At 48.8% G+C, this 14675-nt stretch overlaps 1 protein-coding gene and 1 long non-coding RNA gene across 5 annotated transcripts in view; one reads left to right on the plus strand and one right to left on the minus strand.

Moving 5' to 3' along the window:
• Positions 1-3405: 3405 nt before the first annotated feature.
• LOC121491307 lies at positions 3406-6156 on the plus strand. The gene is made up of 3 exons (XR_005987935.1): positions 3406-5491; positions 5899-5991; positions 6114-6156. It is a non-coding gene; the product is annotated as an uncharacterized LOC121491307 (long non-coding RNA).
• A 3746-nt stretch (positions 6157-9902) lies between these two features.
• ANKS1A (ankyrin repeat and sterile alpha motif domain containing 1A) overlaps positions 9903-14675 on the minus strand; it is a 181622-nt gene continuing 176849 nt past the window's right edge. For 3 of the 4 annotated variants that reach the window (XM_041757646.1, XM_041757632.1, XM_041757651.1), the window contains one exon: positions 9903-14065. In XM_041757646.1, the coding sequence (XP_041613580.1) occupies positions 13946-14065 (120 nt within the window). In that variant the 3' untranslated portion in view covers positions 9903-13945. The remainder of the gene's footprint in view (positions 14066-14675) is intronic. The other variant, XM_041757639.1, reaches the window with a different exon arrangement.

The following is a 14675-nucleotide window of genomic DNA, read 5'->3' on the forward strand; positions in this document are numbered from 1 at the left end:
TTTGTGTTTTACATTTAAGTTTATGATCCATTTAGAGTTAATTTTCTGTAAGGCATGAGACTTGGTTGAGTTACTTTGTTTTCCCCCACTTGTCTATGGATGTCCAATTGCTTCAGTATCATTTATTGAAAAGGCTACCTTTCCTCTCTTGTTTTTGCATTTAATAAGGTTGGTGTGGGCAGCCCCGGTGGTGCAGCGGTTTAGCACTGCCTACAGCCCGGGGTGTGATCCTGGAGGCCCGGGATCGAGTCCCACGTTGGGCATGGAGTCTGCCTGTGTCTCTGCCTCTCTCTCTCTCTGAATAAACAAATAAATTAAAAAAAAAATAAGGTTGGTGTATTTGTCTGGGTCTCTTTCTGGGTTTTCTATTCCATTCCACTGATTTATGTGCCTGTCTCTCTTCCATGCAACACAGTATTGATTACTGTAACTATATAATAAGTCTTGAAATTGAGTAGAATGATTCTTCCCATTTTATTCTTTTTCAGTGTTTTTTTTTTTTTTAAGCAATTCTAGTTTCTTTGCCTTTCTATGGACTAATCTTGTCTATATCTACCAAAAAAATACAACCTTGCTGGAATTTTGATAGATATTATATTAAACCTGTGTATCAATTTGGGGAGAATTGACATTTTTACTAAGTTGAAAGTTCCAGTCCATGAGTATGGTATATCTCTCAAGTTATTTAGATCTTTTTTGAGTCTTTCATCAGGACTGTGTAGATTTTTTTTTAAGTTTTATTTTTTTTTAGTAATCTCAACACCCAGAATTTACAATCCTGAGATCAAGAGTCACATGCTCTTCTGACTGAGCCAGCCAGGAACCCCAGGACTGTGTAGTTTTTATTATTTAAGTCTGGAACATGTTAGATTTACATCTAAGATTTTCTTTTTTGTGTGTGTGATTACAAATGGTGTTTTATTTTTAATTGTGGTGTCCACATGTTCATTTCTACAAATAGAATGGACTTCTGCATGTTTATTTTACATTCTGTGATCTTAACTCATTCTCATAATTTTCTTGTAGATTCTTTGGAATTTTCTACATAGATAATCATGTGATCTGCAGATAGGGACAGATTTATTTCTTTTCTGATATTGATGCCTATTATTTCCTTTTCTTGCCTTATTGCACTGACAGAACTCCCAGAATTTTAAGACTGATAATAGTAGAATCCCTTCCTTGTTCCTAGTTTTAAGAGGAAAACATTCAGTTTTTCACCAAGAAATATAATATTGGTTGTAGGTTTTTGTAAATGTTCTTAATCAAGTTGAAGAAATCCCTGTCTGTGTTAAGTACCACAAATTTAATGTCTCGAGACAAGGCAAATTTATTATCTACAGTTCTGGGTGTGAGAAGTCCACAGTGAATCTTACAGGCTAAAATTAAGGTGTAGGCCGAGCTGCATGAGGCTCTAGGGAGGAATTAGTTTCCTATGGTAGCTGCAACCAATTCACACAAACTGAGTGGCTTAACAAAACCAGAAATATAGTCTTTCACAGTTCGGAAGGTCAGAAATCAAACTGTGGGGAAAGCTGTGCTACCACTGGAGACTTTAGGGGAGAATCTGTTCTTGCTTCTTCTAGCTTCTAGTGGCTGCTGGCATTCCTTGGCTTGTGGCTGCATTACTCTAATGTCTGCTGCCATGGTCACATGGAGTTACATGATCTTCTGTGTGTATCTAAACTCCTTCTGCCTCTCTCTTACAAGGATACTTATGACTGGATTTAAGGCCCATCCACATAATCCAGGGTAATCTCCCCATTACAAGATTGAATCAGATTTGCAAATTATCTTTTGCCATTTAAGGTAACATAATCATAGGTTCTGTTGACTAGGATGTGGACATCTTTAGGGAGCTATTATTCACCCTCTATTTCCATTTTCTTGAGAGTTTTTTTTTTTTTCATGAATGGGTGTTGAATTTTGTCAGTGTTTTTCTCTGCATCAATAGATAATGGGAATTTTTTTCTTTAGATTGTTAATATGTCAGATTATATTGACTGATCTTCAAGTATTGACCAGCCTTGTATCCTCAGAATTAATTTCCTTTAGTTATAGTGTATAATTCTTGTTATATATATTTGAATTCTTTTTTAGAAAAATATTTTATTGGGACGCCTGGGTGGCTCAGTGGTTGAGCATCTGCCTTCGGCTCAGGTTGTGATCTTGGGGTCTGGGGATTGAGTCCCGCATCAGGCTCCCTATGGGGATCTTGCTTCTCCCTCTCTCTGTGTTTCTGCTTCTTTCTCTCTATGTCTATCATGAAGAAATAAAATCTTAAAGATTTTATTTATTTGACAGTGCACATGCACGCACAAACAGGGGGATCAGCAGGCAGAGAGAGAGGGAGAAGCAGGCTCCCTGATGAGCAGAGGCATGGGGCTCCATCCCAGGACCCTGGTATCATAACCTGGGCCAAAGGCAGATGCTTAATGGATTGAGCCACCCAGGTGCCCCTATATATCTGAATTCTGTTTGCTATTATTTTGGGTTTTTAAAAAATATTTTATTTATTTATTTATTCATGAGAGACATGGGGGGGTGCAGAGACACGGGCAGAGGCAGAAGCAGGCTCCATGCAGGGAGCCCGATGTGGGACTCGATCCCAGGTCTCCAGGATCACACCCTGGGCTGAAGGCGGACGCTCAACCGCTGAGCCACCCAGGGATCCCCTGTTTGCTACTATTTTGTTACTGATTTTTTTGTGCCTATACTCATGGGGTGTATTAATCCATAGGGTCTTTTTTTTTTTTTTTTTTTGTACTTTGGTTTAGTATCAGGGTAATACTAGCTCATTGAATGAATTAGGAAGTGTTCCTCCTCTTCTGTCTTCTGGAACAGATTGTGTAGTGTTGGGTGTTAAGTATTCTTTAAACATTTGGTAGGAGTCTCCAGTGAATTTATCTGGTTTTGGAAATTTTTAAAAATTATAGATCCAATATTTATAATGCTATTTGAATTATCTATTTCACATTGAGTGAGTTATGGTAGTATATAATTTTTGAGGAATTGGTCTATTTTGTCTAAATTCCCAAATTTATGTGTAGGGTTGTGCAAAGTACTCACATCCTTTTGGTGTTTATAGGGTCTTTAGTGAGTCCTTTTTTCATTCCTAAAATTGGTAATCTCTCTCTCTCTCTCTCTTTTTTTTTTTTTTTGGTCAGTTTGGCTACAGGTTTGTCAGTTTTATTGGTCATTTCATTTAAAAACCTCTGCTTCATTGATACTTTCCCAATTTTTGTGTTTCATTTTCATTGATTTGGGTTTTTTTTAAAGATTTTATTTACTTATTCATGAGAGACACACAGAGAGAAGCAGAGACATAGGCAGAGGGAGAAGCAGGCTCCAGGCAGGGAACCCGATGTGGGACTCAATCCTGGGACACCAGGATCACAACCTGAGTCGAAGGAGACACTCAACCACTAAGCCCCCCAGGCGTTTCCGTTGATTTGTTTTTATCTTTACTTTTCTTTCCTTTTCCTTGCTTTGGCTTTATTCTCTTTTTTTCAAGGCTCTTGAGGATAGAGGCTTAGCCTATTGATTTAAGACTTTTCTTCTTTCCCAATGTATGCATTTATTTAGTGCTGTGAATTTCCCTCTTGGTACTACTTTACCTTGTCCCACAAATTTTGATTTGTGTACATTTGTGTACATTTTCATTCAGTGTAATGTATATTCTGATTTCCCTTGAGGCTTTCTTTTTGACTCATGTGTTTTGTAGAAGTGTATTTATTACAAATGTTTAGAGAACTTCCTGTTATCTTCATGTTACTGATTTTTACTTTGATTCTGTTGTTGTTCAAGAACACATTGTATATGATTTCTAATTCTTTTAAATTTGTTGAGGTTTGTTCTGTGGCCCAGGATCAGTTTATCTCGGTATGTGTGGGCACTTGAAAACAATGTGCATTCTGCTTTTGTGGCCAAACTGTTTTATAAATATCAGTGAGATCCTGTTGGTCGATGGTGTTGGGTTCTAAAATATCCTTGACGATCTTCTCTCTAGTTGTTCTATCAGTTGTTGATAGTCTCTAGTTGAGTTGAAGTCTCCAGCTCTATTTATTGTATTCGTCTTCTCAGGCTGCCGTACAAATTAACCATAGACTGGGTGGCTTAAAAAACAAAACTTTGTTTCTCACGGTTGGAAGCTGGGAAGTCCCAGACTGACAGGGTCAGTTTCTGACAAGGACTCACTTCCTGGCTTGTGGATGGGACGGTTCCCATTATGTCCTCCTGGGTCTTCCCACTGTGCCTGTGTCTGGAGATCTCCCTCTCCCTTCCCTGCCCTCCCCCCGCCTGCAAGGCCAGCAGTCCAGCTGGACTGGGACCTCACCCCTAGGAGCTCCTTTAACCTTAATTACCTCCTAAAAGCTCTATCTTCAAGTACAGCCCCCCGCCCCGCCCCGGGTTAGGGCTTCACCCTAGGAATTTTGGGGGGACACATTTCTGCCTGCAGTGTTTATGGATCTGTCCACTTCCCTTTTCAGTTCAGTCAGGTTTTTGCTCTGTGTACTTGGCAGTCCTGGTGTTTGGCGCTCTGCCCTGTATTGTTAGGTGACGCTCCCTCTCTCTTGTAATTTTCTCCCGCCCTGAAGTCTATGAGATACTAACACCACCACGCCTGCTCTCCTTTGATTGAGGTTTGTGTTATGTCTCTTTTTCTATCCTTTTGCTCTCGGCCTGTTTATATTATTATTTGCGGTGTGTTTCTTGAGAGCATATAGTTCATATTTTTAAATTTACTCTGCCAATCTCTTTTAATTGGTGTTTTTAGACCATTTAATTAGGTGTAATTTTGATGTTAGTGCTTACATGTGCCATTTTTTGTTTCCTGGTTATTCTGTTCTCATATTTGTATTTTTTTCTGACTTCCTTTGAGTTACTTGAAAAAAAAGTGACACTTTTTGATTTACTCATAGTGTTTTTGAGTTTATCTCTTTGTGTAACTTTTTTGGCGTCTTCCCTAGGTATTACATGTATGCATAGCTCACCACAGTCTCCACAGTCTACTGGTCCCTTTACCTTCCCCATTTAAAAGATAATCATTTAAAATATTTCTTCTATGCATATTTAGAAACACAATAGACTGTATTTCGATTTTTGCTTCAACTATCAAACATGTTAGAAAGCTGAAGAGGAGAGGGAAAATCTTTTGGGTTTACTCGTATCTTTGTTTAACGTTTGGTCATCTTTCCAAAGCTCCAAAGCTTCCAAAGATGTTCCAAAGCTCCTTCTTATGTCATTTCCTTTTTCTGTTTGGAAAGCTTTTTCATCATTCTTTAAGGGTAGGTCTGCTGGCAGCTAAGTCCTTTCTTGTCCTTCATCTGAGGATGTCTTGATTCTTCTTCATTCCTGAAGGATATCTCTGGAGGCTGTAGGACCTGGCTCGTTTTTTTTCAGCACCCGAGAAATACACTACTTCCTTCTGGCTCCACAGCTCTGCTGAGAAATCCACCGTTATTCACATTACTTGTCCCTTGTAGGCAAGGTAACGTGCACTCAGAAATGTTTTGTTTTTCATTTTCAGAAAGTTAAGTTTGATGTATCTTGGGTATGATGTGTGGTGGATTTTTTTCCAGTTTGTCTAGTTTAGGGTGTACTCAGCTTCTTGAATCTGCAGGTTGACTTCTCCCACCAAATTTGAGAAGTTTTCAGCCATTATTTCCTTGGGTGCTTTTTTAACCCTCCCTCCCCCACCCCACCTTTTGCGACTCTGATGACACAAATGTTCCATCTTATGTTAAGAGTTCTGGGTCCCTGAGACTCTATAGTCATTCCTCCCAGTCTATGTTCTCTTTCTGTCCAGACTGGGTCGTCTCCATTGTTCTTCTAGTGGGTGGATTCTCTTTCCTGTCCGTCCACTGGGATTTCAGTTTTGGTTATTGTATTTTTCAGGAATAGCCCTGGTACTGCTGGGCAACAGTGGGTTCCCACCAGGCCTCCTCTGGTACCATCCTGGTGGGCATGTAGGGCCCCTATGGTAACCTGGTAAGTGTAGAAAGTGAGGTCTCTGCTGGCCTCTGGTGGGCACAGCCGTTTTTCTGTCTTGTTTGGATGGAGTACAGCAGTTAGTGTCTTCACATTTTTAAAAAATATTTTATTTATTTTAGGGGAAAATTAACAAGGCAGGAAACAACAAATGTTGGAGAGGATGCGGAGAAAAGGGAACCCTCTTACACTGTTGGTGGGAATGTGAACTGGTGCAGCCACTCTGGAAAACTGTGTGGAGGTTCCTCAGAGTTAAAAATAGACCTGTCCTACGACCCAGCAATTGCACTGTTGGGGATTTGCCCCAAAGATACAGATGCAATGAAATGCCGGGACACCTGCACCCCGATGTTTCTAGCAGCAATGTCTACAATAGCCAAACTGTGGAAGGAGCCTCGGTGTCCATCAAAAGATGAATGGATAGAGAAGATGTGGTCTATGTATACAATGGGATATTACTCAGCCATTAGAAACGACAAATACCCACTATTTGCTTCAAAGTGGATGGAACTAGAGGGTATTATGCTGAGTGAAGTAAGTCAATCGGAGAAGGACAAACAGTGTATGTTCTCATTCATTTGGGGAATATAAATAATAGTGAAAGGGAATATAAAGGAAGGGAGAAGAAATGTGTGGGAAATATCAGGAAGGGAGACAGAACATGAAGACTCCTAACTCTGGGAAATGAACTAGGGGTGGTGGAAGGGGAGGAGGGCGGGTGTTGGAGGGGAATGGGTGACGGGCACTGAGGTGGACACTTGACGGGATGAGCACTGGGTGTTATTCTGTATATTGGTAAATTGAACACCAATAAAAATTAATTTAAAAAAAACAACAAAAAAATAAAAAAATAATTTAAAAAAAGATTTTATTTATTTTATATTTATTTATGAGAGACACAGAGGGAGAAGCAGGGAGCTTCTGTGGGGAGCCCAACACAGGACTCGATCCCGTGACCACGCCCTGAGCCAGAGGCAGATGCTCGACCACTGAGGCACCCAGGTACCCAGTGTCTTCACATCTTTCTGTCCTGCCAGGCTGCCTCTCTTCTGGTCCTTTGGCTAGAGAGAGAAGACTGTTGTTTGGGCTTTGTGCCATTGTCTTGGCTGGGGCTTTTATTTGTCCTTAGCAAGAAGAATAGGGAAAAGTATGTCTACTTGATCTTCTTGGAACCAGACGTTCCAGTTTACTTTTTAATAGCTATTGTCAAGTTTTGTCCTTTGTTACATGTGATAAAATATTATTTTCAATTTTTTTAAATGTGCACTGGGCTTTGCAGAAATGTTTGATTTTTATGTAGTTGAATATATGAATCTTTTAAAAAATGGATTCAGAGTTCTGTAGCATGCTTGGAAAGAGCTTTGTTGTACCAAGATTATGAAAAAAGTCTCCATTTTCTTCTAGCTTTGTTGGGATTTTATTTTTTCTACATTTTAAATACGTGAGCCACCTGGAATTTATTTTGTTGTAAGTAGGCCTAGGAATCTCCCTGTACTGTCTCCACCAGCCCCATGGCTATGCAGTTGTCCCAGGCCCATGTACTGGATAACAACTATTTTGTGGTGTTAGGGAAATTCTTTTACCTGATAAAGACTTGCTGGGATCCCTGGGTGGCGCAGCGGTTTAGCATCTGCGTTTGGCCCAGGGCACGATCCTGGAGACCCGGGATCGAGTCCCACGTCGGGCTCCCGGTGCATGGAGCCTGCTTCTCTCTCTGCCTGTCTCTGCCTCTCTCTCTCTCTCTGTGTGACTATCATAAATAAATTTTAAAAAAATTATAAAAAAAATTATAAAAAGAAAGACTTGCTTAAAATAATGTTCCTAATAGCAGAGTCCGGAAGGACGGAATGGCAGAGGTGTAGACACGGCCCTGAGCAATGGCCAGTTTGCACCCCTGTACTCCTTGGGTGTTAGGTGTTGACAGCTGGTGCTGTGGGAGCCACACAGCTTGGACCACGTCCATTCTGAAAGTGGCCGAGTGCCAGGAGCCCGTGGGACCCAGCAGCCTGTCAGTGTGACCCGGCAGCCTGTCAGTGTAGGAGGCCAGGGGTGGCCAGGGCTGAGGGCGTTTGGAGCTGCCCTGGGATGTGCTCCAGTCCATGCAGTTCTGCTTCCTCGGTGGCCTGGCCACTGCTCGAAGGGCCACCCTGCTGCCCGGCTTCCTGGGCCCCAGGGTGTCTGAGGGGAACCACTGAGGACCTGGGGGTGTGATGGCGGAGAAGGGAGGCCTGGGAGGCTCTACCTCACTCCTCGCTGAGATGACAGAGGGGGCGTGGGGAGGGGGCCTGCCAGACGTGTGTGTAGAGCCCTTTCTAGACGGAGGCACCGCGAGCAGGGGCTGCATCCATTCCTTTCTTGGAGCTGCCTCAACCCACTCCTCCTGCCAGCTCTACCTGTGGCCCGACGGCAGGAATCAGTCCGTCTACGCACCCGGCAGGCTCCCGAGGCACGATGAGCCCCGCAGTGCTCCGCCTGGGCGGCCCCAGTCACAGCTGTGAGGCTTCTGAGTGGTGCCAAGGGGATGGAACACATCCTGCAGCCCTGTCCCCCAGAGCAACAGGGACCCCAATTATGACCAGACCTTTCTCTCCTAGCTGTAGGGTTTCTTTTGTGTAGGGAAGAGCGCCAAGGCCAGAGAGCAGGGGTGTGTGTGTGTGTGTGGGGGGGTGCGGGGGCGGTGAACTGCCTGGGCTGGAAAGCGAGGTGGGGCCGTCCACGGTCAGGCCCCCATCTGCCTGACGGCGGTGCGATCTGGCCTCCGGCTGGGACTGGCTGGCTGGGAAGGAGATTTCCCTGCTCTGGGCCTTGTTTTCTTCATAAATATACAACGGGATATTAGATTAAATCATGACTTCTGCTTTTAAAGCCCTTGACGGTATTTCACAGAAACTCATAAGTGCTCAGTGCCTGGGTGGCTCAGTCTGTTAAACATCCAACTCTTGGTTTTGGCTCTGGTCATGGTCTCAGGGTCCTGAGATCGAACCCCAAGCCCCATGTCTGGCACTGTGCTCAGTGCAGGGTCTACTCGAGAGTCTCTCCCTCTCCCTCTGCCCTTCCCACTCTAGTAAGTCGGTCCTCCTAAGTGTTCAGTGCTGGGCAGCTTGGGTGGAAGCCAGCATGGGGCGAGGGGCTCCGAGGACGCGTGAGGCCAGATGGCCCTGGGAAGGTGCGGGACTTTCCGAGCCTCTGTTGCTTACTCTATAGAGATCACACACAGAAAGTTGTCAGAACAAGATGGGTGCCTGCAAAGCTCCCATCTTTGGGGTTTGGAGCACCGTGGGGGGGGGGGGGGGTGTTAGTCATATCATCTGTGCCTTTCTAAACCCTTGCCTTTAAATACCAGCTCAGGTGCCTGCCCCTCCTCTCCTGCCCCCTCCCACCCCGCCCCCAGCTCCGGGAGCACTCCTGCCCTTGTGGGTGCTCACAGGACCGTACATCGTGGCCTCACGGTGTGGCTTTGGGCCAGTAGCTAGTTGTACATGTGTCAAACTGAATCTCCACAATTGGACGAAATTCCTTGAGGGGGACACTCTTCTTCCACAGCTGTCAATCCTCCACCCTGGCCTTGGAAGCAGACATTTGATACATATTTGTGGGTCCAGGAGCCCAGACCAGGACGCAGAGGAGCCACAGCCATAACCAGCATATGGCCCCTGCTTGGGATTCACATGAGATGTTCTAAGGAGGGGAAGGGGACCCACAGGGGCCTTACAGCTAAAAGAGTGAACGGGAACGGACGAGCCTTGGCAGCTTCCTCCCTGGAAGCATGCTGGACAGAGCAGGTCCCCACACTTACCCCAGACACTGTGGATGCTCATCAGCGAGCTGGAGCCAGCGTACAGCCTGTGCCTGTGCTTCCGCCAGAAAACTGCCAAGAAGCTAATTCAAGAACTCCCAAAAAGGAAGGCTGATTTCATGTTGCTTCTCATTTATTAATTGTTCTAAGTTGTACAGTTATGAAAATAACAAAACCAAAGCCGGAAGCCCAGGAATATTTACACTCTCTCCTGTGTAGTGAGGTCAGTCTATGTCGTTGCACAGAGTGGGTATGTTTGGTACCACAAGATGTTCATAAATCGGACAAAATCAGACTAACAATTATATGTACAGTAAAATAAAAGGGGAATTCATTCAAGTATCAAAATACAGAGACAAAGATTAAATAACAGTTTTATTACAATTCAGTCCCATTGCCACCCCATTAGCAAGCAACAACACTGTTGTGAACCACACCTGACCAGCCTCCCGCAGGCCCAGGCATCTCAGGAGTGGGCCTGGGGTCAGGCTAACTCTCGCGTGTGGGACCGATTGCAGCCGTGTTTGCTGCCGATGCAGCCCGAGGCTTCTCGGGGAACTCCTGCTAGAACGTGGTGCTAGAGACCAGGGGGATGTGGGGCACTGTGAATGCGGAGCGGCGGGAGGGGTCCTACGAAAGCAGGAGAGGGGCAAGTGGAGAACCTGTGGCCGGTGAAGACACTGGGTCCCCTGAAGTCCGCCTAGAAGGGGCCTCGCACAGCTCGGAGCCCGCTCGGAACTCCGACAGGTGCAGAAGCTGAGGCTTTTCTACCTGAAGCCTGTCCTTGGAGTCACACCACTGCTGTCTAGGGAATAGGGAGTACCTGCCCCGGAGGAGAAGTAAAGAGGAAGGAAAGATCCAGTTCCTACCCTGCTCGACTATTCAGAAATAAACCAACCTCAAAAGCAAACCCAGAGCCAGAGCGCACTAGCCAAGGCTTTCCAATACAAAAACACCCTGAATAAATATATAGCAGCTTCAAGGGGAGGAAACACCTACATATGATTTAAAAACAAAAAGACAGCTCGAGCAGCTCATCGTAGTGTCTACAGTTTGCTGTTTGGACCTGCCGCCTCCAGAGAGGTGCATGTAGCCAGGGCCAGGCCTCTTGCAGGGGGGAGGGAACTGTGCCAGCACCGCATGGTGGCAGCTGATGGCAGGCTCACAGGCCTTGAGAGAAGCAGGAAGCGAAGCGATGCGCAGGCATTGAGGTCCTTGTTTAGTACCGGAGAGTGGAGGGTCCCCTACCCCTGCCCAGAGAGGGGGTTGCCACCCCTGGGGTCCAGCCTCAAGTTGGCAGGGGCCAGGCTTTCTATGTCTGGCCAATTGCAGGGGTTGTGAGTGTGCCAAAGAGCACTCTCCCTGCACAGAACCCACAGGGAAGGTCAATTCACAGCCTTTGCTGGGAAAGAAGTCCCACGAAGCTGAGGATGTGGGCCCAGGGAGCAGCCTGCCCCATGCCAGCAAAGCAAGAGGGCTGCTCAATTGCCCACAGGAGGAAGGGCTCCCCTCTGTTCCCTACTCTGGAAGCTACCAGACAAGCAGCTGAGCCGCCTCTGCCCCTTGGCCTCACGGGAATTACCCCGGTTGCCTCTATCAACTTCAGGAGTACAGAGCAAGATTCCCAGTTAAAAAAACAAGCAAGCCAGCAGAAGGGTGGTGGCAGTGGTGCACCAGGACCCCAGCCCACCCCGAAGGTCACACTGGGGAGACTCGAATCAACTGTCACCTTATTTAGCCTTCTCTACACTTGGAGCCAGGGATGAATCCAGCAGCTGAAATACAACAGTCAAACCAATAATTCAGAGAATCAAAGTGAGTCCTTAATCACACAGACCTGATGAGACAAATCACAGATTGGCAGGTAGCAGTCTTAGCGACCTACCTGTTAATGCCCGAAACAAAGCTGCTTTTTCTACTTTCTGACTGAACTCGGGTGACCCGAGGCCACCGGGCAGCATGGGCAAGTGCCTGACCGCCAGCAGGGCAGGCACCCAGGGGCGGCCCAGGGCTCTGGTGCCGGCTCAGACTTTGTGGCACCAGGAACTGCTCCCTCAGCTCTGGCCTCGGGGCCTGCACATTTGGAACCCCTGAAATGGGCCGGGAGCCTTTGCTTTGCCACGTGTCTCTGCGGCTGTGTTCTTACCGCAGAGGCGGTATCCAGCTCCGGACGGGCACGAGAAGTTGTGCAGCTCGTAAGGAACAGCGACAGACGTGGTTGGGTTTGAAAGGTAGACTCGAACAAACCCGCTCGATTTTGCCCACTCGTGCCTGCTTTCAGTGCACCCAGAGGCCGGCGCCTTCCTGGAACACGCCAACATCCTGTCCTGAGGACAGAAGGCTTCTCAGACTGGCCTTATAGCCATGCTTGGGTCCCCTGCCCTCTGATCCGATGGCCGCCTGTCTAAAGGTTGGCAGTTTAACCTAGAGGTTTGAGCCAAGTCTTAAAAATTCATTTTATAGAAAAGTTGTTTTCTATTAAAAAAATGTCTTCTGGTCAAGTCACTTCTTGACTCTCTGGAGTTCAGTCTCATCTGCTCGAGGCCTGGAGTGCGGCTTGCTCTGTAAGACCTGGTGGTGGCAGGTCCAGGCCAAGCAGCCCCAAGGAGCTGCGACAGGTAGAGGCTGGGCCTGGGTCTTCAAAGCTGCAGGTGACACAGTGGTGGTGGCGGCGGTGGCAGCGGCGGGAGCCTGTGCTCCCCACGTCTGTGTCTCCGCAGCACGGTTGGCTCCTCAGTGGCTCAGCTTGGCAGAAGCAAACACAATGGGGGGAGGAAAGGGTTAACCGGGGGCCTGCACAGGGTGGAGGAAACTGAAGGGAAACGTGGAAGCAGCCTGACCGTCCCGCACAGCCTCCCCCGAGCGCCCAGCGCCCACTGCGGCCTCTGAGCGGGAGGCCCCAGGACAGGCGGGCAGACAGGACACCCTCTCTGTTTCATCACCTGGGGCTTCTGCTCTGAACTAGCTGCTGGAGCTGCCTGGCTTCTCTACTGGTCTACGCTTCCTCCTGGAACCGTTGCTCCCGTTCCTGCCTCTGAGCTGATCTGCCCTTAGTGGCGACTGCGGCTTCTTTAAAACCTCAGCTCCACCATCCCAGCTGGGCAGCCCATACGGCCTCCCCTCTCAGGGACGCAGGGGGCCGAGGGTGGCCAACCAGGGAAGGAGTGGGTGGTGGCTGCCTAGCTCTGACCCCACACCGTGGACAGGTGTCAGCCCCCAGAGGGCAATGGGCTCCCTGTCCTCGAGCGGCTCCGTTCTGGGAGGGAAGAAGGCAGACCGTGTGTGCTGGGACAGGCCTCCCTCTGGCCGGGGCCTACGGAAGGGCCTGCCCCTTGGCGAGCTAGGCCCCGGAGCCAGCCTCCTCGTGACTCGCTGGCGAAGACCTGAGGGGCCAACCGCACACCTGCCGTCCCATTCCTCGGAGCGGAAGGCCCAGCGGGACAGGAGCCCTGCTGAGGGAAGCCAGCCCGCGGGGTCCAGATGCGCAGAGCTCCAGGCTGTGGAGTCAGGCATGTGCCTGAGGCCCTTGGGCCCCTCACAGAACGCAGTTGGACCCTAGTCAGGCCACACCGCTGAGCTCGGGCTCTCCTGCGGGGAGGCCAGCACCATACAGCAGAGGACAGAGGGACAGGGCCGCAGGCCAGCGTGAGCAGAGTGCAAGGGGTTCTGGCACCAGTGGTCACAGTGGTTGGTTGTGTCAGGAAAGGTGCAAAAAGACAGTTTTCTCTGGGCAGCGGCAGCCAGCCACGGCTCGGCACAGAAGACAGGAGAGGGGAGCACACATGCCCGCCTGCTCAGAGGGAGTGGTCACTGGCGCTGTCTGGATGCTGCTTGAAGACTGCCCACCCCTCAGGACTCACAGCACCTTCCCGCTGAGGCCTCCTGGGCACACCAGGGCACCCTCAGCCCTCGGGGCGCCCACTTCTGGGGCAACTCACCCCCCTCCCCGCCAAGCTGTCCTCGCCCAGGGGGGACTTCACAGTGTCCGGTGGTGTTGGGTACAAGCTGTGAGTGGAGAGTGTCTAGAGCTGCCGCCCGGGAGGAGAGCAGGTCCCCCCAGGACTGCGGCCTTGGTGTCAGCAGCCGGAAGGAGAGCTGAGAAGAGTAGAGGTCGGATGGCAAGGCACAGTGAGACTAGTGGAGACAGGGAGCGAGCAGTTAGAAGATAGTGGTCTCATACTTGGTGCTGAGGCTCCGCTTAGAGTCTGGCTTAGGGTCCACAACCCAGGAGACGCTGGCATGGGACTGGGTGTCCGGGTCCAGGTCGGGCGGTTCCAGCTGCCAAGAAGGAGGGCAAGGGGTCAGAGAGGGAGCACCGGGCTGGGCCGGGCCAGGGTGGGGGCACCAGGGCCCAGCTGTCCCTTCCTCCTGCCGGGGCCATGCTGATGTCATGCCAGCACAGGGCACATGAGGGGCAGCCTCCGTTCTCCTCGAAGAGCAAGCTCCCTAGGGCTGGGGTGGCAGGAGTGGCACCCTCCCGGAGCTTCACAGGAGGGCTACCTCTAGGCCTCTCAGGGGCAACTTCTCAGAGCTGCTTAGGTAAAAAGCCTCATGCTCTGAGCCCCAGACCTGTTCATGGAGGCAGGAAAACACCAAGCCTCTGGTTTCCTGGGCCAAGCTGAGGGCGCACCCCGGTTGGGCCTGTGCAGTGAGGACACACAGACAGACAGCTGAAGCAGACGCAGGGACAGCAGGAGGGCAGCTCAGGGAAGAGAGGCACTAGCATCTCAGAAAGCTCACAGTCACTTCGGGGAGACTGACACACAGACAGCAGGAGGTGTAAAGACCTTGACTCCGGGACTAACAGACGGCAGCGGTAGGTAGGAAGGACGATGGGTGGTGCAGGTGTGACAGTGACAACAGCGACTATCAGGGGGCAGCGGCACCT

Source organism: Vulpes lagopus, chromosome 1 (assembly GCF_018345385.1).
Source record: "Vulpes lagopus strain Blue_001 chromosome 1, ASM1834538v1, whole genome shotgun sequence".
NCBI classification, from domain to species: Eukaryota; Metazoa; Chordata; class Mammalia; order Carnivora; family Canidae; genus Vulpes; species Vulpes lagopus.